Source organism: Wyeomyia smithii, chromosome 3 (genome assembly GCF_029784165.1).
Source record: "Wyeomyia smithii strain HCP4-BCI-WySm-NY-G18 chromosome 3, ASM2978416v1, whole genome shotgun sequence".
Taxonomy (NCBI): Eukaryota; Metazoa; Arthropoda; class Insecta; order Diptera; family Culicidae; genus Wyeomyia; species Wyeomyia smithii.
This window is the reverse complement of record NC_073696.1, coordinates 176,765,970-176,793,647: the sequence shown is the minus strand read 5'-3', so window position 1 is coordinate 176,793,647 and position 27,678 is coordinate 176,765,970. Positions and strand designations below refer to the sequence as shown.

The 27,678-nt window shown below is 38.0% G+C and overlaps 4 protein-coding genes across 4 annotated transcripts in view; all 4 read right to left on the bottom strand.

Moving 5' to 3' along the window:
• Window positions 1-12,316, bottom strand: part of LOC129732535 (cilia- and flagella-associated protein 298-like) — a 74,756-nt gene extending 62,440 nt beyond the window's left edge. The window contains exons 1-3 of the mRNA XM_055693492.1: window positions 12,070-12,316; window positions 11,622-12,016; window positions 11,330-11,557 (exon numbers count right to left, since the gene is read on the bottom strand). Of these exons, the coding sequence (XP_055549467.1) occupies window positions 11,330-11,557; window positions 11,622-12,016; window positions 12,070-12,208 (762 nt within the window). The 5' untranslated portion in view covers window positions 12,209-12,316. The remainder of the gene's footprint in view (window positions 1-11,329; window positions 11,558-11,621; window positions 12,017-12,069) is intronic.
• Window positions 12,317-16,540: 4,224 nt separating this feature from the next.
• Window positions 16,541-19,918, bottom strand: LOC129727680 (ero1-like protein). The gene is made up of 6 exons (XM_055685727.1): window positions 19,247-19,918; window positions 18,417-18,668; window positions 17,933-18,204; window positions 17,142-17,715; window positions 16,934-17,085; window positions 16,541-16,876 (listed from the first exon to the last, which is right to left on the bottom strand). Exons 1-6 carry the CDS (start codon window positions 19,427-19,429, stop codon window positions 16,825-16,827), a joined length of 1,485 nt encoding a protein of 494 aa, XP_055541702.1. The 5' UTR covers window positions 19,430-19,918; the 3' UTR covers window positions 16,541-16,824.
• Window positions 19,919-22,812: 2,894 nt separating this feature from the next.
• LOC129728868 (uncharacterized protein K02A2.6-like) lies at window positions 22,813-23,964 on the bottom strand. The gene has a single exon (XM_055687335.1). The coding sequence runs from the start codon at window positions 23,962-23,964 to the stop codon at window positions 22,813-22,815; it is 1,152 nt and encodes a 383-aa protein (XP_055543310.1).
• A 46-nt stretch (window positions 23,965-24,010) lies between these two features.
• Window positions 24,011-26,905, bottom strand: LOC129728867 (uncharacterized protein K02A2.6-like). The gene is made up of 3 exons (XM_055687334.1): window positions 26,780-26,905; window positions 24,531-26,616; window positions 24,011-24,288 (listed from the first exon to the last, which is right to left on the bottom strand). Exons 1-3 carry the CDS (start codon window positions 26,903-26,905, stop codon window positions 24,011-24,013), a joined length of 2,490 nt encoding a protein of 829 aa, XP_055543309.1.
• Window positions 26,906-27,678: the final 773 nt, after the last annotated feature.

The following is a 27,678-nucleotide window of genomic DNA, read 5'->3' as shown; positions in this document are numbered from 1 at the left end:
TATTGTTGTCTTTTTTGTATATTTTATGTGCTTTTTGTTTTCTATTTTTTAGGTTCTTCAATTGTGGATTAAACCACACTGGATATTTGTTGGTGTTCGTTCGTCTTCTTTTCTTTAGAGGTACATTTTCTGATATAATTTGATTAATTATTTCATAAAATTTTGTTACTTCTTCGTTGACATTTCCTTCTTTACAAATTATACTACGCCAATTTATTATGCGAAGTCTACGTTTGACTTGTTCGAAGTCAGTTTTGTGGTATTCCGGTACATCCTCGTACTCGCAGTCGCTGGGGTACGAAGTGTTATTCATTACTATTGAATATTCAATTGCTGTGTGGAATGCTTCATTTTTCCAGATGGGAGTCAATGATGCATCTACACAGAAGTCTTCAGTGCAGTTTGTGAATAATAGGTCTAAATAAGCATTTTGTTTGTTTTTGACATGATTGATTTGATATAGATCGAGTTCTGAGGATTTGCCAAAAAGATACTGCAGTGTTTCGTTTTCGCCTACGACTGGGAGTAAGATAGATTCATTTTCAATGTCTACAATAAAGTCTGCATTACGTTGGTTGAAGTCGCCATAGACATGCAGTTTTACTTCTGGTTTCATGTTAGACATAATAGATTCTAGAGTTTTGAAAAATAACTCATACGAATGTTTATGAGCATGTTGCGGTGGAAAGTACACGGAACAGAAGATATGTTCTTCGCCAGCAATAAATGCTTTGGCCCATACGTGTTCAAATTCTTCATATTTGTCGGATATTATTTCTTCAGAAGTAAAGTCTACATTAATGGCAATGAGGACTCCACCGCCTGACTTTTTTTGACTGGTAGACAAATTCCGATCGTGCCGGAATACATTGTAATTGTTTCCAAATACTTCTTCGCTTCTTACGCTTTCGTCCCAGCTACTTTCAGTTCCTAAAATTATTTTAAAAGATGACGACAATAGATTTTGTTGAATTTCTTTCATTTTGCTTGGGCTTTTCATGCGATTGAAATTCTGACAATAGATAAGAATTTCAGTCGCATTCTGTCGAGGAAGCGAAGAAGTGTTAGTCAAGTTATTACTTATGTTTAAATATAATGGTTCTGCCTCAGAAGAGGGCGTCCTTACTTGCGAAAATTTGTACTAAATTTATTTACACTTTCGCGAAGTTGTTGAAGACGGTGCGTGCGTTCATTTGATAAAAAATGACGATATGATTGAAGGTCGGCTACTGCTTCGGCTGGCGTGAGTCCATATTCCTGATGGACTTCAACAAAGACGCGTTGGAGTTGTTCTGGAGATGTCGGCAGTCCTTCGGATGCGAGAAGCATTCTTATACTGGTTGGTGTCATTCCTTCTACGCATACAGATGATGGTTGGTCCTTCATGTATGCGAGATATAGGCGTGTAATATGCATTACTTTTGGGTCGCGGAGTCTAGCCTTCAAAAAGCGCTCGTCGCCATTCGATGATTGCTGCGTAAGTCGGACGATTGGTGGACGCATGGGGTCAAGTTCAAATTTGCTGTCTTGCGGTGCTGATTGTATGCTGGCGTTGCTGGCGTTGCTGGCAGGAGCCGGTGCAGAATTTTCATTGTTAGTTGCATTTTTTTCTGTCCGATATGGGTTGATAGTTTCGCCTTTTTGGAAATTTATAAATTTTGATGTTATGTCTGAATTCGGCGGCCCAGCAAATTGAACGCGTGCAGCTGCCAGGAGGTCTTTGTCCGAGGGTAGTGGTTGTTTTGGCATTTCAGCAATTTGAGTTTTCTTTGAGTTGCAGGCGAAATGGTTTATTCCGTGTTTATAGGTGTTACTTATGCTGATAGGGTTTGAGTTTTCCTGCTGAAGTTTGCGTTGCTGCATACGTTTACGAGCGGCCTTTTCTGCTTGCTTTTCCTGCATGCGTCTTTTACGCTGTCTGGCGTCATATTCAGTCCAGTCGCGTTTCCATACTTTTTTATTGCCAATTAGGCGCCAGCCTGATGTGAAATTTGGAGTACGGTGTTCTTCTGAGTCCGATTCTGGAAGTGGCAATGAAAGGCGAAGTTCTTCAGCCAGACTGGGATGATTGTCTGTTTTTGGCTGGAGTGAATTCGATTCTTTGAGCGCTTTTATTTCATTAATTAGTTCCTGCGCCGTTGTACTGCAGTTTGTTTTCTTATTTTGTATAGCTTCTAATTGGTGTTCCATATTGTCAATTTTTGATTCTATATTAGTAAATGCTTTTTCCAGGTGCTGTTGTATGTTCTTTGTGTGCTGCCGGTTTTCTTTGCTAATGTCCGATATGTCCGATATGGAGTCATGGCCAAGTTCGCCGAACAGCGTCGAAATGCGATTTATGGTTTTTGCCGACGCATTGTTTGTGTTGATATTTACTTTTTTAATTTCCGTCTTCAATTCAGAAAGCAGTGTATTGATACTGTCCAGTGTGTCGTGCGTTACAGTCAGTTTAGGAAGTTGACTGATTATTGAATGATTTGATTTGATTTGTGATTCAATACTTTCTGTTAAAATTTTCTGGTGCTGGATGAGCTTCTTCAGTTGGAGTTGGTCCATGAACTGTTCCTGGCATTCTATGCATAAGGGCAGCATGAATGAACGCAGTAGTTCTTCTTGGTTTCTACGGGTTCCTACGCAGGCAGCGTGGAAGTGCCTTTTGCATATTCCTTCGCATTTCCACAGGAAACGGTTGTCGGTCGAAGTACAGTTGGTTATGCCACGCTTTTCCATAGCACTGATTAAAAATTGTTACGCGGCGAGTACGAATTGTCGAGACAAGGTTAGATACACGCGGTAGCGCGACGGTCAAAGATTGTTTATAAATAAATAAACTGTTGCTTACGTGCACTCGCGACGCCGTCAAGGTGTAAAAAAAAATTAAAATACAAGTTAAATTGCGGAGCGAAATGAAAACGCGTCCGCGCCCGATGACTGTTCGTGGCGAAAAAAAAATTCCAATTCCAAAAAGAACTGAACAAGCGAGCAATAGAGTGTTGTTATACAATGTATGTATATTAGTTTAGTTAGTTAAATAACGAGGATTTTCTGCTGATAAAATACATCTACATGGTAAAGTCAAATTATGAAATAAATTCGTGTGAATTCAACTTTTCCACGAATTGGCCAAAATAGGAGCCTCAAGTGGCCAAATTAGAAAGGCTATGGCCAAAATAAGAGCCTAGAGAAGTTTGGAAAATATGTAAACAAAATAACATAATTTTATTATTTAAACTCAATGTTAGTGAAAAATACAGGCGAGTTCATCCGATTTCAACGTTGGACTGATTCAATTACATATTTTTCGAAGGAAGAAGGCCAAATATCTTTCACTAATAACATACTATGGCCAAAACCGGTGCCTTTACCCTATGTAATTCTACCTGCGATTCAAAGTTTACTTGCAAAAAATGTTTTTACTCCGTAATTATTCACGCGCCTTTTATAAAGTGTTGTAAAAGAAATTTTAGGATTCAAACTCGCCAAATTATAAACAATATTTTGGGAATGTAAATAACTACTTAGTAGTTAAAACGTCTCTAATAAAAAAAAATATTTTGGGAAACGATAGTTCAGAAAACCTTGCTCAGTGGATATGCAGTGTAAATATGGAATAACAAAACCATTGTTCCAACAATAATTATTTATCCTTCATTTATATTAAAGATGGCTGTTAATTTTAGCAAATATATGGTTCAAAAAGATGTTGCTATACATTTTCATCACTAGTTTGCTTTCCATAGAAAGAAACATTTGTGAAACAACAATATGCAACATCATGTGACATTATCGTTATTTAAAAGCATCATGAAATATGCAGTTGGAAATAGATTGCAGAAAACTTTTGAGCAATTTCTAGTGCTCAGTTGCGAGAATGATACACGTAAATAACAAAATGTTGCTCAATACTTTTATATTTCTTTAGAGTAACCGGAAAAGTTTCTTGCACCGTTAAAAAAACTTTAAAACAACAAATATTGAGTAGTCTTATTTGAAAACATGCTGCAAGTGCTGCTTGGGTATGTCTTATATTAAGTAAAAGTCTCAGGAATCTATTGGTTGGTTTCTGCAACATATCAATTTTGCCCCAATTCTCCTACAAAATAGGCTCTTCTCGACATTACATTAACTTATTTGAAATCTGTTTAATGTAATATCAAGAGTGTAAGCGATACTCAAATATACAATAACAATTTGTCTTCGCATGACCCTCCCCCTTTTGCGGAGAGGGGGTTGCATTTTTGGCCAAGACCGGTCAAAACATAACAATCTCGCTTTAGCTATGAGACAAAATCATCGCGTCTTCGATTAAGTTAAATTTTATACTTCAATTATTACTTCAGAAACAACATCAGTATTTTAGAACCCAAAGACAGAATATACATTCATTGGATTGAAGTTTTTATGTAAATCTGTTTTAACATATAATAAGTTTGAATGAGAAAGGCTGGATCTGACCGCTAGGTGGATTAATTTGGGTTTTTCTTTGCAGTTCACCTTTTTCCCATATCGACAATCACATGTATGGTTGTATATAACATCCTTCAGTGCACAGCCGCTCTCTTGTCGAGTTTGCTTTACTTTGCACGAAGGCTGTCGGTAAAGTGCCGAGCAGAGAAGAGAAATAAAGTTAAGTTTGTTTACCTTTACTGTCATTACTCTTCGGTGATGGTGTCGCGAAGTTTCATATAACTACATACATTATAAAAAAACCTCAAATATATCGAACCTTTTCTCTACTTACGCTTCTGATAGGTAGGGTAGAAGCACCGGTTAGCGCCATAGCTCCAGTTTTGGCCATGATAGAATTAAATTGATAATTGTGAAGAAGTATCTTAAATTACTCCTATTTCGAAGTCTCCTATTGAAACTACTAATATTTCTCGACAAATATATTACTCACTGTAGCTAACAAATATGCGTATTTTACTTTTAATAAAGGAACTAATTATACTCTCCTAGGTTTACCGTACAGTCTAACGTTTAAGTAATTTTCAAGCTATTTTTGATAGAGTATAACCTTGTTAAAGTTTGTCTATTTCTATGATAAATTTTGTTACCAGCATCAGGCACAACTTACTACAGCACATGGATAAAAAAATAGGCATTATGGTATGATTTTTCTCTGCAATATCAAAAATAATGACAGCTTCTAAAAACGACCAATGATCCATTCTTGGCCACATATCAAAGCAATTCCATAATTCATAATGGCCAATATCAGGGCCATATGTAAACAAAACCATGGTAACGTATAAACATTGATGCAAAACATGAAAAGAACGGAGTTTTTCGGGCTGTCATACGATATCGCATAAGATTCGTGAAAACACAAAACTGCTTTTGGATATAAAAGATTGTATTACTACAGCACCGCTATTTGATATAATGCGATAAATGAAAGTTCAAAGCACATGACACACGGTTGAAGGCACGTTAAATACCAATGATGGCACTGTTTGCACCGTAGTTGGCGCGACGAAAAGGCAGTTGCAACGCAGAAGACCTCTGCAGGGTTTTGGATGGCGCGTTTAGATTGATTAGGCGAAGAATGGCCGGCAATCAATCCGTGAAGTCAAAACATCCGAGACTACCATGGCGCGCACTGTTTTTGGGCGAAGCTGGAGAGTATCGAGCTGGGGAAGCTGGCAGCGATTCTCGTATCGGGTGTTACACATGGGTTGCCGCCAGGGAAGCATTCTTAGAGCGTAACGTACGAATCGGCGCTGAATGCTTTCAATGCGGTGGATTGCATTTTTGTAGTGAGGAATCCAGACAGTGAAACAGAATTCCAAAGAGAACTGAACAAGCGAGCAATAGAGTGTTGTTATACAATGTATGTATATTAGTTTAGTTAGTTAAATAACGAGGATTTTCTGCTGATAAAATACATCTACATGGTAAAGTCAAATTATGAAATAAATTCGTGTGAATTCAACTTTTCCACGAATTGGCCAAAATAGGAGCCTCAAGTGGCCAAATTAGAAATGCTATGGCCAAAATAAGAGCCTAGAGAAGTTTGGAAAATATGTAAACAAAATAACATAATTTTATTATTTAAACTCAATGTTAGTGAGAAATACAGGCGAGTTCATCCGATTTCAACGTTGGACTGATTCAATTACTTATTTTTCGAAGGAAGAAGGCCAAATATCTTTCACTAATAACATACTATGGCCAAAACCGGTGCCTTTACCCTATGTAATTCTACCTGCGATTCAAAGTTTACTGTGCAAAAAATGTTTTTACTTCGTAATCATTCACGCGCCTTTTATAAAGTGTTGTAAACGAAATTTTAGGATTCAAACTCGCCAAATTATAAACAATATTTTGGGAATGTGAATAACTACTTAGTAGTTAAAACGTCTCTAATAAAAAAAAATATTTTGGGAAACGATAGTTCAGAAAACCTTGCTCAGTGGATATGCAGTGTAAATATGAAATAACAAAACCATAGTTCCAACAATAATTATTTATCATTCATTTATATTAAAGATGGCTGTTTACTGTGTGGTAATTTTAGCAAATATATGGTTCAAAAAGATGTTGCTATACATTTTCATCACTAGTTTGCTTTCCTTAGAAAGAAACATTTGTGAAACAACAATATGCAACATCATGTGACATTATCGTTATTTAAAAGCATCATGAAATATGCAGTTGGAAATAGATTGCAAAAAACTTTTGAGCAATTTCTAGTGCTCAGTTGCGAGAATGATACACGTAAATAACAAAATGTTGCTCAATACTTTTATATTTCTTTAGAGTAACCGGAAAAGTTTCTTGCACCGTTACAAAAACTTTAAAACAACAAATATTGAGTAGTCTTATTTGAAAACATGCTGCAAGTGCTGCTTGGGTATGTCTTATATTAAGTAAAATAGTCTCAGGAATCTATTGGTTGGTTTCTGCAACATATCAATTTTGCCCCAATTCTCCTACAAAATAGGCTCTTCTCGACATTACATTAACTTATTTGAAATCTGTTTAATGTAATATCAAGAGTGTAAGCGATACTCAAATATACAATAACAATTTGTCTTCACATGACCCTCCCCCTTTTGCGGAGAGGGGGTTGCATTTTTGGCCAAGACCGGTCAAAACATAACAATCTCGCTTTAGCTATGAGACAAACTCATCGCGTCTTCGATTAAGTTAAATTTTATACTTCAATTATTACTTCAGAAACAACATCAGTATTTTAGAACCCAAAGACAGAATATACATTCATTGGATTGAAGTGTTTATGTAAATCTGTTTTAACAAATAATAAGTTTGAATGAGAAAGGCTGGATCTGACCGCTGGGTTTTTCTTTGCAGTTCACCTTTTTCCCATATCGACGATCACATGTATGGTTGTATATAACATCCTTCAGTGCACAGCCGCTCTCTTGTCGAGTTTGCTTTACTTTGCACGAAGGCTGTCGGTAAAGTGCCGAGCAGTCCTTACGCTTCTTTTTCCCCCAGCCTTTTTTAAGAGCCGTCACACGACATCCACCATAATATGTCGTTTTCGTTTTCGAGATGTAGCTACACTTTTTCCGGACTATACTTTGCAGCTTCGAATAAAACATTTTCAGTGTCGTTGCATTGGTATGCGTAATAATGGGATAGCTGTCAATTCGTTTTGTTTTGGTCATTTCGCATTCGTCATTTTGTCTCGTTTCCATTTCATATGTGCATCTCGCAAATGTGCTGAAAAAAAATTTACCTGACACTTTACCACGTGGAACGAGAACCAAAACAAACCAGTTTTGACACATACTTGTGAATGTGTTGGTAACTTCCTACAGTACACTCTGCTTTTTTCGGGTGTTGTCAGGGACAGAAAAAGTGTAATCAGAGACAGAAAAAGGGTAGTCCGAAAAGTCAAATAAAACATTTACGGTGTCAAAAGTGTCGTTTGAGTGTAGCTACACCGCGAAAATGAGAACGACAATAGGCAAATAAAAAAGAGAGGAAAAATGTCTCCGATGTACTGTTACCGAAACTCCTGCATTTGATCGATATTGACAATTTCAATGATGGAAACGAAGACTTTGATTGTCTAGCTGTCTTACGAATTAAAGAGATACCATTATTCACGAAGAAATCTGTGAACAAACATCAATGGAAACTAATCGACCTATATTGCAGCCATTCAGGAGTCACTTCATGTGCTGAAAAAAAAAAACGCTTGCAAAAACCCGGGTTAAATGCGCAAGGACTTGCATGCAAGTCAGCTTTCAAGTTACGTAGTGAAAATAAATTTAAAATTTCTTTTAAGTGAAAACGATCTCTAATACATCAGAAAACTGTTAAAAAAACCAATTTCACTTTCATCTGGAGAATTTATTTAAGAAATTTCTGGTAGCGACCACAAACATTGAGTGTGTAGGTCACAAGTAGAGTAGGCAAATTATTAAAAAAAATCGAATTTCCGAAGATCGACCGGACTAGCGGAAAATTGTGAGTATGAGCGAATGTTGGTCTACTGGTGGGTCACCATTCCTGAAAATATCATTTTTGGGAATTTCCTCATAGTGGAGTAGTAGTCGAATTAATGACCTACATACATTTATGAGGCAAATTATTGAAAAAATTGAATTTCCCAAGAACGGCCGGCCTAGCGGAAAATTGTGAGTATGAGGGAATGTTGGTCTACTGGTGGGTCACCATTCCTGAAAATATCATTTTTGGGAATTTCCTTATAGTGGAGTAATAGTCGAATAAGTGACCTACATACGTATACAAGGTAAATTATTGAAAAAATCGAATTTCCCAAGAACGGCCGGCCTAGCGGAAAATTGTGAGTATGAGCGAATGTTGGTCCACTGGTGGGTCACCATTCCTGAAAATATCATTTTTGGGAATTTCCTTATAGTGGAGTAGTAGTCGAATAAGTGACCTACATACGTATACAAGGTAAATTATTGAAAAATAATTTCCGAATTTCCCAAGAACATACATACGTACATACGTATACAAGGTAAATTATTGAAAAATAATTTCCGAATTTCCCAAGAACGGCCGGCCTAGCGGAAAATTGTGAGTATGAGCGAATATTGGTCCACTGGTGGGTCACCATTCCTGAAAATATCATTTTTGGGAATTTCCTTATAGTGGAGTAGTAGTCGAATGAGTGACCTACATACATTTATGAGGCAAATTATTGAAAAAATTGAATTTCTAAGAACGGCCGGCCTAGCGGAAAATTGTGAGTATGAGGGAATGTTGGTCTACTGGTGGGTCACCATTCCTGAAAATATCATTTTTGGAATTTCCTTATCACGTTCATTTATAGCGAATTTCTTTATTCCCAGAGCCCACCTGGGGCCTATCTGGCATCTTTTTCTTGCATCGTAAATCACAATATCGTTTCTCTATTCCCGTGTAGATTTACACTGACCCAGTGGAATAAAAAAAATTGCTATTCGATCCATGATAACTTTTCAATAGATTCTCCCGATACTATTGAATTCAAGCGAACTTGAATATAACAGATATTATAGTGTTCGAATCATTCACTCTTTTTTATGGTTTTCGGAACAATCAGAAGTGAAAACAATCAGCAACGTTTCTATGGAAAACTTGCACGCGAATGAGGATGATTGTAAGATACGTGTTGAATCAAAGAATTTTTATACTTGATCGCACTGCCTATAATCGTCTGTCCCATATGGAAAATCATCGAGTTGAGAAAACAGCGCTTGAAGATATTTTTCTTGTTTTGGGTATTTCACCTGTTTGGGGTGGGTTATTCTTATTCCTTACCTTCAACCGCTCGGTGTAGGAGTAGTCATATATTTCTCAAGTATTTTGAATATTGGCAGACGTTTATGGCCGCCGACAGCTTCTATGCTGCATAAAGAATGGCGGAGACGTCCACCTATTACTCACCCCGACTTTAAGGTCGTCGTTGAAAAAGCAAAATATAGAGTCTCTTACTGCCGTGAGATGACAAAGTGACGTAAGTGCCACTTTCTCGAATATGAGTTTTTGATACCAATTTGTTCATTATTCGAAGACCTATCTTTTGGTATCTTCCTTTTCGTTGTTACTTATTTGTACGTTGCATAAAATCAAAAAAAAAACAAAGTGACGTTGGCACACATTTCCATACAAAAGTGACGAAGAATTCTTTCGTTTTTGGGCCGTACTGAAAAACTGATCACTTGGATCTACGTCACAATGTCATCTCACGGCAGCTTACGTCTCCAGTGTTTCTCAATATGTGCTGAATAAAATTATTTCGCATTAGCATTATTGGAAAAGTGGTATTGAGAAAGGGAAGTTTTCATTTACAACAGTGACTTGACGGAAGACGACGGCGATGAAAAGAGGTACAAGCTGTTTTTAGCTAAGCAACTAAAAACGATTTCTTCTGGGTTCTGACGACTTCAACTTGAATGATCATTTGAAGTAAGCCGATCATCCACAGGAAATTAACCCCTTACAGAAGGCAGCATTGCTCAAGACTATTATCCCTCGGGTTGACGAAACCAATAACCTTTCATGAACGAACTTTCAAAAAAAGGTGCAGTTTCAGTGTCTACTCAAAATTAACTTTTGTGTTGAATTTATTTGAAACAACCTTGCATTATTTAATTATTTGATGATTTTTTAACAGTAAAATGTTTGAAAAATAGCACAAAATATTTGTTATATGGATTGAAGAAAAAACATATGGCCGTACTGAGGAAAACATTTGGTGGAACTGATATGCGATTACTTTAGGAACTAATTTCATTTTTTTTTTGTCCAATTGACTTACATTTTAAGTTTAGTAAAGCGGGCAATGTATGTAGTTTCGCGGAAATGCGAAGATGAACGGGAATAGAAGGTGTGACTAGAATTAGAAAAAAATTTCCCTCGTCCAGACTAATTCTAGTCACACCTTCTATTCCCGTTCATCTTCGCATTCCCGCGAAACTACATACATTGCCCGCTTTACTAAACTTGATATGCGATTATTTTTAAGCTAGGACAATTTAACCACACATTTTTTTCCAACTTTTTTTCAAATAAAACATGCTTATTTGTTTCCTTAATCGATAGTAAAGCAAAAAATAGATGGAATCTGATATTTAACTCAAAAACGATGAAAATCCATATGGGACTGGTATGCGATTATAGGCAGCGCAGGTACGCCACTGAATTATAGAAACACTTTTCTCTAAAATTTCTCTTCTAGGTCAAATACACAAAAAAAACTCCAGACGTAAAAACCCGGGGAAGAGATGATAAGATGTTGTATAACTGAATTATGAAAACTTTGTTTTCTTTCTACTTTTCTTACTTGTAGTCAACCCTTTTTGTTCAGCATACAATTATCACGAATATCAACACTTACCCTCAGTTCTTCCTGGTGACGATAAGCTTGTAGCATTAGCTGCTTCCGGGCTGCTTCGGAAATAACGGGCTCTCGACCGGGAGCTCCCTCCTCAATTTTTGCTAGTTTGATAATAACTTTCGTTTTCTCGTTACTGCCAACAATGTCCCCAAGCTTGCGATCTGGTAACATTAATTTGCCTGCGAACCAAAGCTGAGCCTTCGCAGGCTCTATTACCTCCAAAGAAGCCTGTGTTGGACAAGCAAGCAACAATATTATAAAATAATTGTACAAAAATCTAATGTTAGGCTACCTGTGTTCCGGTCAAGTCTTCAATATTCGAAAATTCCATCCGAATCGGATCATGAGGAGGTAGTTCCATGGGATAAACAATCATAACAGCACCTCGAAGCAAATCGAGTGCGACTTGAATATTTCTATGCTGTAATGTTTTACCCTCCATCACCAGTTTGTTCGAAACCGACAGCTTGGCCTCATTTACGGCCTTAAGTAAAATTTCCTGCATTTTGGATTGTGGACTACGACCATTTCTACGTCCTACAGGGTCTGGATTATTTTCCCATCCTCCCGATGGTATGCACTTCTCTCCCCAAACATCAGTTAAATGCAATTCCTCTACCTGTTCGTCTGTTAGACCAAGCATATCCGGCGGTAACATGGTACCATGTTTCGACAATTCCTCGATTTCTATAGTTGGATATCTGTTTATTTTAGTGTGTGATAACTTCAATTTTGCTTACCGGAACATACTCGGTCGACCTTCAGCTGACCATTGAAAATCGTTACAATTTCCAGCATAATCTCTTCGACAGTAGTTTGGGTATTAGCTTCGAATAAAAATTGACTAACATCGCCACGTTTTATATGTAATAGAACCATGTTTAAGCAAAAGCGCACAAATTTATTTTTTAAGACTTAGCGTAAGCTGAAGTTCCAAAATTTACGCAAAAATCACAAAATAAATAACCACCAGTAATTACCATGACAACCAGTTCCTACGGTTAAAAACCTCAGATGCTCGTAACCAATCGCAACACAATAATGCTTTGCAGTGTGTGGGTTGTGTATGCTGCCATGTATAGTGAAGTCCGTCCCATTTGCATTTTTACCCAAAACTAAATTTCTATGTGGAAATGTAGCATGTTTATTCTTGGAAACTTTGCTAAAATATCCAAACTTACTCTCCCATCTTATAAGAAGCAATGATACGAAATTATAGTAAAACGCGTTTTTCTAGGATTATTCCCCGCGAAACAAGTGATTTTAGTTTACTGTAATGGTGAAAATTACAGGACTTTAAATGATTTCGTCATTATTTATTCATAACGTTGTTTACAAAACAGAACATAAAAAAATGCTCTTCTTATTATTCGAGATAAAAATAGTTTTTTTTTATTCCATCCCGGACTTTGTACCAAAAGTTTTGTTATTACTTCAAGTTTCATACAAAACAATACCTATCTATCTATCTATCTATCTTCTATCTCTATCTTCTATCTTCTCTTCTATCTTCTTCTTCTATTTATATAAAAGAGAAGTTTTGTATGTATGTATGTATGTATGTATGTTCCAGCATAACTCTCGAAGGCCTTAACCGATTTCAACCAAACTTGGCATACGTGTTCTTTGTACAAAGGAAGTGGTCATAGAAATATTGGATAGGGGGAGGGGTCACCCGTAAAGAAGGAGGGGGTTAAAAGTAATAAATTTTCATACATAATGGAAACCTTTCATTGAAATTTGATGGTTTTCGGATTCTTGGTCATATTTGGAGGCCGGAAGTTGATGTCCAGAGACCAAAATCTGATGTTCGATGCCATTTTCAATCCAAGATGGCGATTTCCGGTTAGTGGGAAGCCATTTTAAACTGTGGAAAACGCTCACAAACCCCCCAATGTTGGTATTTTCGGAGCCAAAATGACTCTTAAGAACCGATTATCGGTGTCTGACGATACTTCGAACCTTGGGTTGCCGACTTCCGGTTTCTGTAAGCCTGCGAAAATTAATAATTGAATTATTTACTTGGCAATATGGGTTTTTTCGGAATTGGAATGACGTCGTCATACGAAAATCGATCATATATTTCCAAATATTGGCCTTTTTTGAAACGTAGTGACGTCTGTTTGCAGCCGAAAATCGGCTTTCGTGCAAATGTTTCTAGAGAAGTATTTAAAAACGTCCAACCCGCTTTGATCCGTTTTTGGAACGATTTCTTGACATATTTCTTGCATAATTTGATAACGGAGAGTTTAATCTAGCGTTTTGGATAAAAAATTTGTTTGGAAAAGTTGCTGAAGCTCATCTATTACCGAATAAAAATTTGGTTAAGAGCATCGATCAAATACACACTTATTCTCGTTTTAATTGTTCAGTAATTTTTATTACCGTCATGTTCAGTAAATTTGAAAAAATACTGATCATTTTGTAATTTTCTCAAAAATAACTGATTTCGGTTGAAGTTTTTACCGAATTACCGTTATGCAAAAGGCACTTGACGAGCTCAGCAAAAAACATTACTGACCTTTTCTGTAAACTAAAGTATGTTCTGCACTTTCATAAAGTTCAGTAAATATTTGACGATCTTTCAGCATCTTCCTAGGTGTTGCTGAAAACTCTTCAATTGTTTAACTGTACTCTTGTTGTTTTTTACTATACTGTTCGGCAATTTTTCTGCATCTGTCAAAACGAAACATCAAATGTCCGCCATTCTCAAATATTCAGTGTTCCGAAGCTGAGTTTTTAAAGTGTTTCGCGTGTGATTTTAAAAAAAAAAAAGGATATCTTACTTTCAAATCTACAAGAAAACGACGTGGAGGTACACGATCTATTCAGTCAGCATATGGAAATTTTTCCACTACAGGAGAAAAGTTTACTAGAAGCCTGCAACCAAAATCCTGTATTCATCAGAACATTAAACGTATCAAGTTTTTACTCGAATGTGCTGGGAACACCAGTATAATCGATCTAAACAATCCGAAATTCCTTTCAAAATTATTCAACAGTTACATAGCAACTTTTACAATGGTTCATATTTCTCTCGTAACCATGAAAAAACTTTACGTTTACAGAATGCTCGGTAATTTGTGACGAATCGTCAGCTTTGTAAATTTACAGAACGCTCGGTAATTCGTGACGAATAGTCAGCTTTGTGAATACCGAATCATGCAGCATTTTTTGATGAACGCTTCGTAAATTTTTACTGAGCTATCTTCTATGTTTGACGTTTCAGCGAGAATGAAAGATTACCGAGCACTCGTCAAGTAAATAAATTGCTGAACAGATTGCTGATGGCTCAGCTATTGAGAACTCGTTAAAAAGATTGCTGAGTTCGGTAAAAGAAACTAAGTGTGTAAGATAAGAGCTCCTAAAATCCAGCTCTTTATTACTCTATGACTTCTATAGTACACTCGAATGACTGTACCGATTTTACCCAAACTTGGCATACGTGTTATTTGTACAGTGGAAGTGGTCATAGAAATATTGGGAAGAGGAAGGAGCAGCCCCCAAAGGAGGAGGGGGTCTTAATTGGTCAGAAAATCAAGTTTTTTCATGCACTATGGGAACGTTCTGAATGAATACGATAGTTTTAAGGCCTTTGGTCATGCCTGGAGACCGGAAATTGATTTCCAGAGACCGGAATATGATTTCGAACGGTCGGTCATGACCAGAAGTTGATGTTTAATGACCGATGGCCAGAAGTTGATGTTCAATATGGCGACTTCCGGTTTCAGAATTTCATGAAAAACGAATATATGCTCTGCAGTATGTATATTTTCGATATCAAGATGACGTCCAGAATCCAAATATTCATGTTTGGCGCAAATTTTTAAGTCGTACATGGCGGGTTACATTTTCTGGAAGAGTTACTAGAATACAGCAGAAGGCTTGGCCGTTATATTGAAACGTTGTTTTGAAATCAATTCCGCGATTTCTGCTTTCTGTCAAGCTGTGTAAAACTGAGAAAAATGGTTAACTAATGTCAATATTTCTAGAAAGGGAATGTTCAGAAAATGACAACGGGCGTCCCACGTTTTTTTAAATTCAAGAAGAAAAATATTCAAATACTCCCTGATATTAGGTTCATAAGTCAGAGCTGACACCCCAAAACCGAAAATTGGTGTCCGAACGATTGGTATAGTGAGGGTTGTTTTTCTGCATTGAAAGTTATTCAAAACTTGAGAGCAATGTGGAGCGTATCTCTAAATTGTTAATTAATTCATGACGACTGATGTTCAACTATAAGGATGATATTGATATTGTTTACATAAAAAAAAAGTAAAACGAGAAGTCATAGCAAGCAATAATTTCAACTATCAGAGGTGAGCTTAGGCTATTGATTATTTGATTTCAGTGTAATTTGAGTTTATTGTAAGTTAATCGATACCGTCGAAGATGCTGATGAGGCAATCCATTTTCCAACGGAATTTTTCAACTCACTCGACCCAAATGGAATGCCCCCGCATCGATTGTTAATCAACAAAAAAGGTGGTATACAAGCAAGTTTATAACTTGAATGAAAATATTATTTAAAATGATGGGTTGGAAAAAATATATGGAAATATGGAAAATTATAGAAAAAGCAGAAATTTTTACACGAGCAAGGCCGGGTACATTCAGCTAGTAAGAAAAATAAATCAACCCTTTTTTGTAGATTTAAATTTGATTTTGCTTGTTGAGTTTATTTACAGGGTGGCAAAAATATTTTCAAAATTGAACTCCCTGATTTTACCTGATATTCTCTGAAATATACAGAACGAAAACCCTAAGCCAAGATGCATTCGCCCTTTAAAAAATATATTCGAGTCTGAAAAATCTTTCAAAGTTTCATTCAAATAAAAAATGAATCGGTCGTTTTTTGCATATTTTCAGATCGTTTGGTATAAATTTATGAGTATTTCTAGATCATCCTCTGTGTCTTTTGCTTGCTACAGCATTTTCAAGGGGGTAGCAAAAATGTAGTTCTGGTGTAGCTCAAAAACCGAAAAACGAACAATTAAATTGCAATTATGTTATTCTAGTGTAGCTACACGTATGCTCTGAAAAACGTTCTTCGTTGCTGAATAATTGATTGACATATACCAGTTCAATGTCTGTCCCCCAATAAGGCTTGATTTTTTGCTATTTTGCGTTCGGAATTATTGGTATGATGCAGCAAGCACAAAATTAATTTTGTAGTAAATAAAGTTATATTTACAAAAATTCTAAATACAGTCTTTTGAAATAAATAACAACAACCCGTACGAATATTCTTTGCGTTTTAACGCTACAGTAAACAGTTCACACGCTAGACTTTGATGGCGGCGAAAAAAATGCGCAGCACATCAAAATATGTGCTTCGCTCAGCAGGAAAGTTATCCATCATTGGTTTTTGTCGCTGGTTAAAATTTTATTTAGTGTTTTCGTATATTCTGCTGATTTAGTTTATGATGCAAGCACCTGTATCACTGATTTGCGTTTAACTGCCATGCTAAAATCGTCTCTATCACAAGCCATGTTTATCTCATTTGTTGACGAAATTCTTCCAGTTCATGGATACTCGTCGAGAGTCTACAAAATTAAATTTGTTAATAAAACAAACTCGAATGCTAGATGTACGAGTGTAACCTTCCGAAAGCGTTGAATAACGCCACAATTTCTGCTCGTTTCAACTTAAACTGTGAGTCATTAGTTTTTAGTTTGGTCGTTATACTAGACTCGATTTGATCGTCAAATTTTCCTGAGAATAAAATTTTTAGAGCCGTTCCCATTCCTTGAGTCTGCAACGATTACATTTGATATAGCGAACTGTGCGCAAATTTTTCTGGTAGCTTACCTGTAATTTACCCCATAAGCGACATTTATCACAACCGACACAGTCCATCACTTTAGATATATTCATAAATTTCTCACGAAATTCGTTTTTTACTTTGATTGAAGATGTTCCGCCGCTGAACATAACCGATTCATTAAAATGCGTTGGGAAGCTTTCGATTACGTTGAGTAAATCTTTAATTGCGACACGGACTTCTTTATCTTCCTTTTCTCTCCCAGTGAAATACTCTTCGCTTCTAAGGTATGGAGCCGCTTTAGCTAGAGCACGTAATTCAACAAGGTACGCAAAGTATAAATTCCTTAACCAGTGCGGCCCTTCATTATCGGTTGTCTGAGGACTAAATCGTCGCTCGAATTCCTCTAAGTTGGAGCCCCATATTCCTGTCGGTGAAACAAATCCCATCGAATTTTTTTCCGAAAGAAGATAATTTGCTGAAAGATGAATGTTAATGCTGGAATGCAGACCAGATATCATCCGATAAAACACACGGTGCTCCAGACAGACCTCACTTTGAATCATGTCTTTATACGGAATCATAGCAGAATATGGATTAGTTCGGCGAACTGAATGTGATCTAGAAAAAAACAGATTATGTTAAAATGTTCAGTAGTATATACGTACCAGCGGTTTTCAATTTTTTATCGTGATTCACTTGACTATAAAAGAGTAGTGCTATTTTATCTAGAACATTTTTTAGATTTCTTCTAATAATTCTACTAAAAATAAACTCAAGTAATCAAGCGAACCTCAGATTCAAAACCGCTACTGTAAACAAATTATATTTTTCTTACTGGAAACAATTTTCCAAATATATGCTGCTCCATATTCGTCTAGCCGATTCGCCTCTGTAACCAGTATAACGTTCTGGATTCAGAAGCAAATCTACATATTCTGCTCCTTGTTCGTGGTCGTCCAGTATACAAAAATTATCCTGAGCCTGATCGTAATCCGCCCACTTTTTGAACTTTATATGAGCCTTATCACTGATGCTGGTGTTGAGGTAACCGAGCTCCACGTCCAAATCTTCATCACAGTTGGTTAGCGTTTGCACTTCTTTTATGTACTGTGAAATAGTATACAAACATGAACTAGTATACGTGCTCAATTGTATTCTCCCACAACTTAATCCAAGCGCTTCATGAAGCGCATGAATGGTTAGTTGAAAAAAGAACTCCACTAGTGAACGAATTCCATAACCTTGCCTTGAAGAGTCCTTTTTGTTTAGTTAAAACATAGAAACGCTTACTGTTTTAAATACTGTTTGTCTATACCCACCTTGTGATACGACGATGTATCCCCTTTCAGACCGGGTGGGATGTCTTTTTCTTCGCATGACTGTACGTGACAAAAGCGCATGGCGCACTTACTGTCATCTACCCAGAAAGGGCATTCCTTTACCAGGTTTACTTTGTAATAGCGGAAGAAATCTTTGACTAGTAGACTGCGTAACCGCGGATAGATTTTAACGTTGTTATAATAGTCGACAGTATCTACGTTGCAACTGCAATCGTCTATGGTTCCCTGAAGCTGAAATGGTACCACAGTATGACATTGTTAACTTAAAGAAAAAGATTTTTTGTAGTTTTTTAATAAGGGGTTTGTTTGCAGCTCATGTAGGTATCTTATAACAAACCATCAGTTCACAAATGGTGACTTCTCAACACTATTAGAGATGTGTGATATGAATTGTTATGAGTTCTTGGTTTCGTTATCAAGGTTTATCAATCGCAGGGATTTAAAGCTAATTATCAAGAAAAGGGAAATAATCTTACAACTAACTTAGCCCTCTAGTGCCCAATGCCGCCTTTAGACGGTCACCAGTCAAACCTCTAAAAAGCTTTAACAAATACTTAAAACGTGTTTATAATGATTCATAGTGATTTTACTGGAGCCCGTCTAGAAATTAACTTGGACACTAACTTATTGACTATAAACTTCACAATACATGATATGACAACTATAATACGTTAATTATTGTAAAACAGTTGTGCATTCATAATGCCACGACAAAATATTCATTTGCCAACGTAGCCCAAATCAGCGCAGCCGATGGTGAAATATAGGCGATTCTTTGATATACAAGAAACGAAAGTGAAGTTACATACCTGGCAAAAGCAAAACCGTTCTTGTGTCTGATCTTCTCCGTCAGCATAAAAGTATCCACTGGAGTAATTTACTATAACTAGCACTACTAAACAAATGAAAACACACTGGAATCTATATGAATAACCGGAAGGTCTTTTCCGGTAACGAGCCAATGACACTGACATTGTCTTCTTTCCATTCATTTTGAGAAGCGGAATTAGAATGTTTTTATTTACACTAGACGATCAGCAAATTTTCTAGATTAAACGGTTTGTAGCGTCACATTTTACTATTAAAAGCATCGCTAAGAAATCACTGAAATGCATTAACTAAACATTTGCAGTCGTGTTTCTTTTGTACCATTAACGATAACACGATAGCTGTACTCCTGAGACTGTACTCCTACGAATTTCCACTAACAAATCAACACGTCAACACTCTATACCACAATTGCCTTATCCTTCGTTGTGCTGTCTGATGACGTTTGTAATTGCTTTACGTTTAGACTGGCATCGTTTAATACGCGACGATAGGCACGTTGCAAATTGGATTGAATATTCTCTGAACAGTAAACAGTCACAACGGGATTGAACGGTATACTGAAATTTACACAGCAAATTGCGAAAACCATGGTATGTACCGCAATTTATCTATCCAAAGCATGAAAGAATTTAAAAACAAAACAAAGAGACGAAAACGTCAATGTGTTACAGTGTTGCCAGAAATTCATTAGCGATTTTTTATTATTCATTTAAAAATCGTAAGACAATGATAAAAAAAAATTGAAAATCACGTTTTGCCCAGAAAATTACACTCTTTTAGTTGATATATGAAAATCAGAAATCCGTGAATAGCTAAACAACCTAAGCAATTGTGTATGAAATGAGTACCGAAAATTTAATGTAAATTGAGAGTTATATAAAAAAAAATCTGTTATATGTCAAAAATGAAAAAGATTGTTGTTTAACGACTTTATTCTCATTTTTATCTATCCTGAGAATACTCTCACTTGCAAGAACGCTGCTCACAGCCTTCGAAGTTACTGACAATTTTGAAATCGTCTGATTGTTATTACTAGTAACACTGGCAGGACGATGTGAATGACGAAGTTTAGATAAAAATTCGCCACTGTAGTTTATTCGTGCGCTGTAGTTGTTTGAGAGACTTACGCCTCTGTCATGGTCAGGGATACCAAATGTGCAGATTTGTCTTCAAAACGCAGATTTTTGGAGTCCATGTGCAGATTTTTATTGATTTGCAGATATTTGCAGTTTTTCCACGGTTTCTGCAGATTTTTGTCAGAGTCTCCTTATATTTGCGCAATTTTTCTTAAAATGTGTGCAGATTTTTACAGACTTTTGCCTGCGCGAACGAATTTTTTTCGGATTACGGATAGATTTTTTTCAGATTTTGAGCACACTTTTCCGGTTTTTCGAGCAGTTGCAGACATTTTTCAAAAACATCTGGCATCTCTGGCCATGGTGAACGCCAACGCGAACGATCGGGCGAGATTTTTGCCGTAGGTTAATAAACAGCTCTACTATTCATTAACCTACGGCAAGAATCTCGCCCGATCGCTCGCTTTGGCAATCAGCATGGCAGAGGCGTTATTTGAAGAGCTCCATAGTAAATTAAGCGTTAGCAGCACCATTTGTGATAGATAAGACAACTAAAATAATTGTTTGATCTGATGTTCTGGTTGTTTCGTTGTAAATTTGAAAATAAATAAGAGTGTTTCTTTACTCTAGTGCTTGCGATATTTTGCAAAATTTCACGAATTAAAAAATTTCTTTTTTTAATTGCCAGGCATTTGAAAATCATTTTAGCTATATCTGTTTTTCATATCATTCGAAAGATCTGCTCTGCAACTGTCATTGTAGCGGTTTAGAGCGAATTTTTATTCTTCATTTAAAAATCGAAGGATTATGATATAAAGTTTTAAAAAATCACGTTTTGCTCAGAAAATTACTCTCTTCTAGCTAATATAAAAAAATCCGAAATCCATTAATAGCTAAACAACCCAATTATCTACAAAATTTCCCATTTCCATTATCTCTAAATTCAAATGAGCCCTTTCCAACACCAGATAATCCAAAAAATGGATCCGGAAAATATTTGTGATCAAGTCAGATATTTAGGACTAGTTTATTTTTTGTATGAATCTTACTTTCAAACAAGCACATAGAGAGTTGACGATTGAAGTGCATCCAACAAACAACTTTGTTGATTTACAGCTGAATAAACTGTTATTAAGCGGATATCGGCTAAAACAGAGCTTAATAAGCCGTTGTTCAAGAAACTGGTTTGTTGGGAAGTTGTAGGATTCTTTCTCTCATCAGCGAGAAATATAGACATTGTCTCAAAAAGAAACTGGTAATTTACAAACAAATATTACGCAGTCATGGACAATCACAGAGAGGAAGTACTTCGAAGAATTCAGAATAATCCTCTGAAAATAATTTTGAAGCCTCTATATAGGCTTATTCCAGTAGAAACATTAAAAGATAGACAAAATTATCAACAAATATATGTGTATAATAATCGCTTTTGTGGAGAATGCAATTCTATAAAAATTGAAATTTATTTTTCAAGTTGAGAACAAAAAATCTTTTTCTAAAAAACTACACCTAAGTAATTCTCCCTGGAACTAAACCACTAGGTCTTTCAAATATGATATAAATACTCATAGTTGTTCAGGCAAACTGCGAAATGCTGATGCAATCTTCGTTTGTTGAAACCAACCCCCACCCCCCTGTCGCTATGAATTTTGGCCGACAATTTGGATTGTATCAGAAAAATACGTTCGCAACTACTGGTTTTTAATCAATGAAAAGCAGAAGGCTGAGAAAAAAATGCTATAAGGTGTAATGATCCAATCAGGTGAGCAACTGTGTTAACCAACTGAGGCAATTTTAACGAGTTTGAATGGATTTTCAAAATATTTGAACGCGCATTTTTCGTGCAGGTTTTGTTTGGTTACACACGAATAGAAATCGTGCTCCGCTGCATTGATAGACGACAAGTGACCATCCCCTTCAAAGTTTTCCTCTAATACATCAGTTTCAATTTCCACAGCAGGTCAATAAATCAATTCAGGAAGGAGATTGTCACAAACTTTCCGAAAAAGCTTTACCCTCGAGACATCAAGTTAGGTTGAGCTCACGGAAGCAAATAATTAGATGAGCTGTTGGAACGAGAAGGTTTTGTCGATAGATGGTTGATGTCTACTTATGATGCCTGTGCAAGGCGTGTTCGCTCGACTTTTTAACTTTTCTTTAATTTTCCCATGATAGTAATTCATCATGTAGCTATACAGTTTTTACTTATCACAATTGTTGTAATAAATAGCTGATGGTTTACACAACATATATATTAAAATATTTATTCAATTAAAAGGTACATAGGTGAAACGCGGCGTGGATTGTACTATCTGCGACTCGTAGATGTCTTTTCTGTGGTGTCGACTGACAGCTCACTTCCTCGGTAGACGTCATCACTCTTACCGAATGTGTCAGAGGATGAGTTTACCGGCGTTCAAGTGGTGCACTGTTGGTTCGTAGGGTGGTCCTCCCAACACCTCCCCCTCTTAGAAGAGATGATACGGCTCATACCTCACGGGTGGTCTTCTGACTCTCGAAGACTGGCGAAGCTGGCTCGATTGCTGCTGAGTTAAAGTTCTTGGTGATCTTGTGTGTGTTTGGTGAGGAACTTCCATTGGCTTTGATGATTGGGCTGACTTTGGATTGGCTGACATAGGTCCTTCTGGTTCAGTAGTTGAGGACTTACTTACACCGCAGGACTCCAGTAGTATGTTTAACGGAATTTGGGAAGTCTGCTGTGTTACTGGTGCTCTTGGTTTTTCTGATTCATACCGCTTCTTCAGTTGATTCGCATGGGACCTCACGAGATCCCGCTTCGCAGGTAGCCACACGTTGTAGATAACTCGACCAATCCTTCCAAGAACTCGACCGGGTTCCCATGACCAGGTGTTGTTTCGGTGTACTTTAGCCCAAACCAGATCTTTGGCATCGTAATTCCTTGCTTTTGTGCCATGCTTCCGGTTGAACTGATCTTCCTGCTTGAAATCGGTTTGCTTGTAGAACAAAGTTGGCGGTTTCAGTAGATCCATTCCTGTTCGTAAGTTTCTGCCCAGTAGTAGTTCTGCAGGCGACTTCTCTTCAGGTGCGCTACGACATGGAATGGAGCGGTAGCACAGAAGAAGAGTGTCGATTGCTTCGTCGAGGGCCTCTCCCCCCGCTGTGATTTTCCGAAGTCCTCGCTTAAATGTGTCGACGAATCTCTCGGCGAGTCCGTTCGACTGCGGATGGTATGGTGGTGTCTTCAGATGCAGGACGCCACGGTTGCTGCAGAAGGCTTCGAATTTTTCGCTTGTGAACTGCATACCGTTGTCTATAACCAAAGTCTCCGGAAATCCGTTTCTGGCAAAGATTTCCCGGAACATGGCCACAGTTGCAGATGTTGTGATGCGCTTGGTAGAGACGACTTCTGGCCATTTGCTGAAAGCGTCGACAACAATCAAGTAATAATTGCCATTAACCGGTCCCGCATAATCTGCATGTATTCGCTGCCAAGGCTTTTTTGGTGATGGCCAAGATTCCAGGTTGGTTTTAGAGTTTGTCTTGGCTACCCTCGAACATTCGACGCACGAACGAACACACTGACTGATTTGCTCGTCGATTCCTGGCCAATAGACGTTGCTATGTGCTACAGACCGCATCCTTTCTACTCCTGGGTGCCCCTTGTGTAGAAGACGTAGAACTCGGTCACGGAATTTCGCTGGAATCACCAGTCGATCTCCGTAGACAATCAGCAACAATTGAAAGACTCTCCCGTCGTTGATAGAACTGCTGTAACTGTGAATCGCTGATTTTTGACTGACTTGATGGCCAAGCTGTTTGGACGAACTGCTTCACCTGCTTCAGTACTGCATCCGACTTAGTTCCAGATTGAATCATTTTGAACGTAACTGGAAGAGCTTTAACTGACTGCTTGACGATGTACTCCACGGTATCCTCCAGCTCGATCGATGCCATGACGTAATCTTCGTTTGAACGGACGTGGGTGTTGATCAAACGGGATAAAACATCTGCATATCCAAAACTGTCTGTACTGACATACTTGATACTGAAGTCATACAACAGCAGAATTAACGCCCATCGCTGGAGCCTGTTGGCTGTATACACGGGAATGCCTTTTTTTTGAGCCAAAAATGGCTAGCAAAGGCTTGTGATCCGTTTCTAAAACAAAATGTCGTCCGAAAATCATACGATGGAACCGTGTTACTGAGAAGATCAACGCCAACCACTCTTTCTCGATTTGACTGTAGTTTAACTCGGCTTGCGTAAGACTCCTTGATGCATATGGTATCGGCTTCACTGATCCATCTGGCAGCTTGTGGGCAATGCGCGCTCCAATTCCGTAATTTGACGTCAGCGGATGCTGACACTATGATCTTCATGCTGGGATTATAATGTGTAAGCGCCAACGGTGACTGTAGAATTTCACGGAATCGGTTAAATGATCGCTGGCATGCTCCTGACCAAATCCACTTTGCTCCTGACTTCAACAATTGATCCATCGGGAACCGTAGCTTTCGCATTTCCGGAATGTACTTTGCATAATTACTAACGGCTCCGAGGTATGAACGAAGTGAAGGCACATCTTGAGGCGGTGGCATGGAAGCGATAGCTGACGTTTTGCCCGGATCGGGTCTGATGCCATCACCATCCAAAATTTGCCCCAAGTATTCCACTTCTTGCATGTTGAACTTACACTTCCCTATTCGCACTGTAAATCCGTATTCTTCCAGACGTTTAAGCACTTGTTTTAGGTTTTTGTCATGTTCTTCTTTCGTCCGGCCACCAACTAACACGTCATCCAAATAACCACAAGCTCTTCTAATGCCACTCACCACTGCGTCCATTATCTGCTGGAAAGCACCCGGAGCTGACTTGATACCAGGCGTGAGACGAGTATAACGGAAAAGTCCCCTGTGGGTATTGACTGTCAGGAGAGGTTGATCCCGGGGGTCCACCTCCACTTGAAGGTACGCGTCGGAGAGGTCAATATGACTGAAGACCTTACATCCGGCCATTTTGGTGAAGATGTCTTCTGGTAGGGGAAGCGGACACTGATTCGACTCCAAAACATCGTTGAGGCCTGTTGAAAAATCGGCACAAATTCGGACTCTACCGTTTGGTTTGCGCACAACGACAATTGGTGCTGCCCAATCTGAGTGATCGACTAGTTGGAGAATTCCCAAATTCTGCAATCGTTGAAGTTCGTCTTCTACCGCACCTTGAACACTGTATGCAACTGGACGTTTTGCACGGTATACTGGCTTGGGATCTCCTTTGAGTGTCAGTCGAACTTTTGTCTTTGAGCAGAGTCCCATTTCATCTGAGAAAACTTTTGGGAACTGGGCTTGCAGAGATTCATCCGTACGGGCCTGTTGACTGCTAACTTTGTTACAGAACGAATTAATAGGAACGTCCCATAACCCGAAAAGCTCAATCCAGTCGGAACCCAAAATGTTAAGATCGAGATTGGGTGAAGCCACACGACACAAACCTCTCTTCGTTTTTCCGCCGATGTTTACATCACACCAAAATTCCAGGGCCAGCTCAAGTGAACCCCCAGACGCAGATTTAGCGTTGCAGGAGGGTGCTGTTCCTTGAGGTTGTCCGATTTGCCGCCAACATTCGTCGGAGATGATTGTAATATCCGACGCAGAGTCGATCTGCAATCGCACTGGAACCTTGTTGATTTCAATTTCGGAAAACTTTCTCTGCTGACTAATATTCTTTACCGACACTATCCTCACATCTTTGTTCTTCCCACCGTACTTCTTCTTTTTCTTCTTGCTATTGCCACTGGTGTTGCCGGACGAAAAATAAGCACAATATCCTTCTCTATGGCCTTTCTTCCTACACTCCCGACACAGATGTTCACGAAATGGGCAATCTGCAGAAAAATGAATGCATCCACACGACCAACATGGGGTTCTGGGTTGATTGTTGTTAACTGCACCCCCGCCACCTTGTTTGTTGCTAGGTTTCGGTAGCCGCTCTTCATGAACGGCATTCACAGCACTGAGCGATTGCTGCTTTTCAACAAGACTGTTGTCCTGCTTCAGGTTCAGTAACGTTTTACAATCTTCCACTAATTTTTCCAGAGAGATGTCTTCTGTCTCATTTAGTTTGTTTATCAACCTCATGCGAATTTCTGAATCTCGAGATGATTTCAAACCGCACACAAATATGAGACATTTAGACTGATCTTCTGATAGGTCTCGCAACTTAAAATCCACACACGCCTTATTCACTTTGCACGAATACGACACAAGATCATCGGAATCATCCTTTGCCGTCTGAAGGCACAAATAACGGCGATGAAACACAGAAACTGGGGATCCGAAAATCGTTTTCAATTTCGCAATTGTTTCACTGAAGGTTTGTTCCTTCGACAGTTTAGGCAGAATAAAACTGGTAAACCGTTCATGTGCCTGCGGATTCAATTTCCTCATCAATAACCGGACTTTTGGCCAGCTGAGTAGCAGAAATCTGCTGGGTGAGTTGCACCATCAACTGCTGCTGCTGTTGAAGTATTTGCATCAGCATCTGATTCGGCTGCTGTACTTGTGGTACTGGATTCGGCATAATGCTAACCTCACTTCTCACTTTCGCCACGCGGAAAATTGGTCGATCGATAAATTGACTGTAACGCGACGGAAAAACTGATTTTCGCGCAACCGGCTAAAACTCGTCGCCACTTTGTTGTAACAAATAGCTGATGGTTTACACAACATATATACTAAAATATTTATTCAATTAAAAGGTACATAGTTGAAACGCGGCGTGGATTGTACTATCTGCGACTCGTAAATGTCTTTTCTGTGGTGTCGACTGACAGCTCACTTCCTCGGTAGACGTCATCACTCTTACCGAATGTGTCAGAGGATGAGTTTACCGGCGTTCAAGTGGTGCACTGATGGTTCGTAGAGTGGTCCTCCCAACAACAATCTAACCGTACATTCATTCGTTTTTAAAAGAAATATTTACTAATATTTATTCGAAATTTTTATTGTATTATAAATTTTTATTGTATATTTTTATTGACAATGATAACATATCAACACTATTATATACCTATAAGTTCAGGACGCAAATAGATAAAATCAATTATATCGACATGTTCTCTTTACTTATCGATGCAATAGCACCGAAACTGCCGAGTTGACAGAATTCGCGCTAACGACCTTTGCTGTTGATCATTTCGAACCACATAATAAATCAGTTCAGCTTGGGCCTTCAGCTCACTAACATGTAGCTTTTAAATTAATAAACGTACCGAACAATCCGGAATCGCAACTCATATTTTAAACTTTTTTTGCTTTTTCAGTAAATAATATAATTGTCAATAATATGAATGT

Excerpts from the sequence above, each read along its gene's own strand:
- LOC129728868 (XM_055687335.1), bottom strand. The coding sequence starts at position 23,964 with ATGCGGTCTGTAGCACATAGCAACGTCTATTGGCCAGGAATCGACGAG.
- LOC129728867 (XM_055687334.1), bottom strand. The coding sequence starts at position 26,905 with ATGCCGAATCCAGTACCACAAGTACAGCAGCCGAATCAGATGCTGATG. Across the intron at positions 26,617-26,779 it reads CTCAGCTGGCCAAAAGTCCG|ACGGCAAAGGATGATTCCGA; the intron begins GTTATTGATGAG and ends TTGTGCCTTCAG. Across the intron at positions 24,289-24,530 it reads GGTTGGCGTTGATCTTCTCA|ATTACGTCATGGCATCGATC; the intron begins GTAACACGGTTC and ends GTTCAAACGAAG.
- LOC129727680 (XM_055685727.1), bottom strand. The coding sequence starts at position 19,429 with ATGAATGGAAAGAAGACAATGTCAGTGTCATTGGCTCGTTACCGGAAA. Across the intron at positions 18,669-19,246 it reads AACGGTTTTGCTTTTGCCAG|CTTCAGGGAACCATAGACGA; the intron begins GTATGTAACTTC and ends GTACCATTTCAG. Across the intron at positions 16,877-16,933 it reads TTATTCAACGCTTTCGGAAG|ACTCTCGACGAGTATCCATG; the intron begins GTTACACTCGTA and ends TTAATTTTGTAG.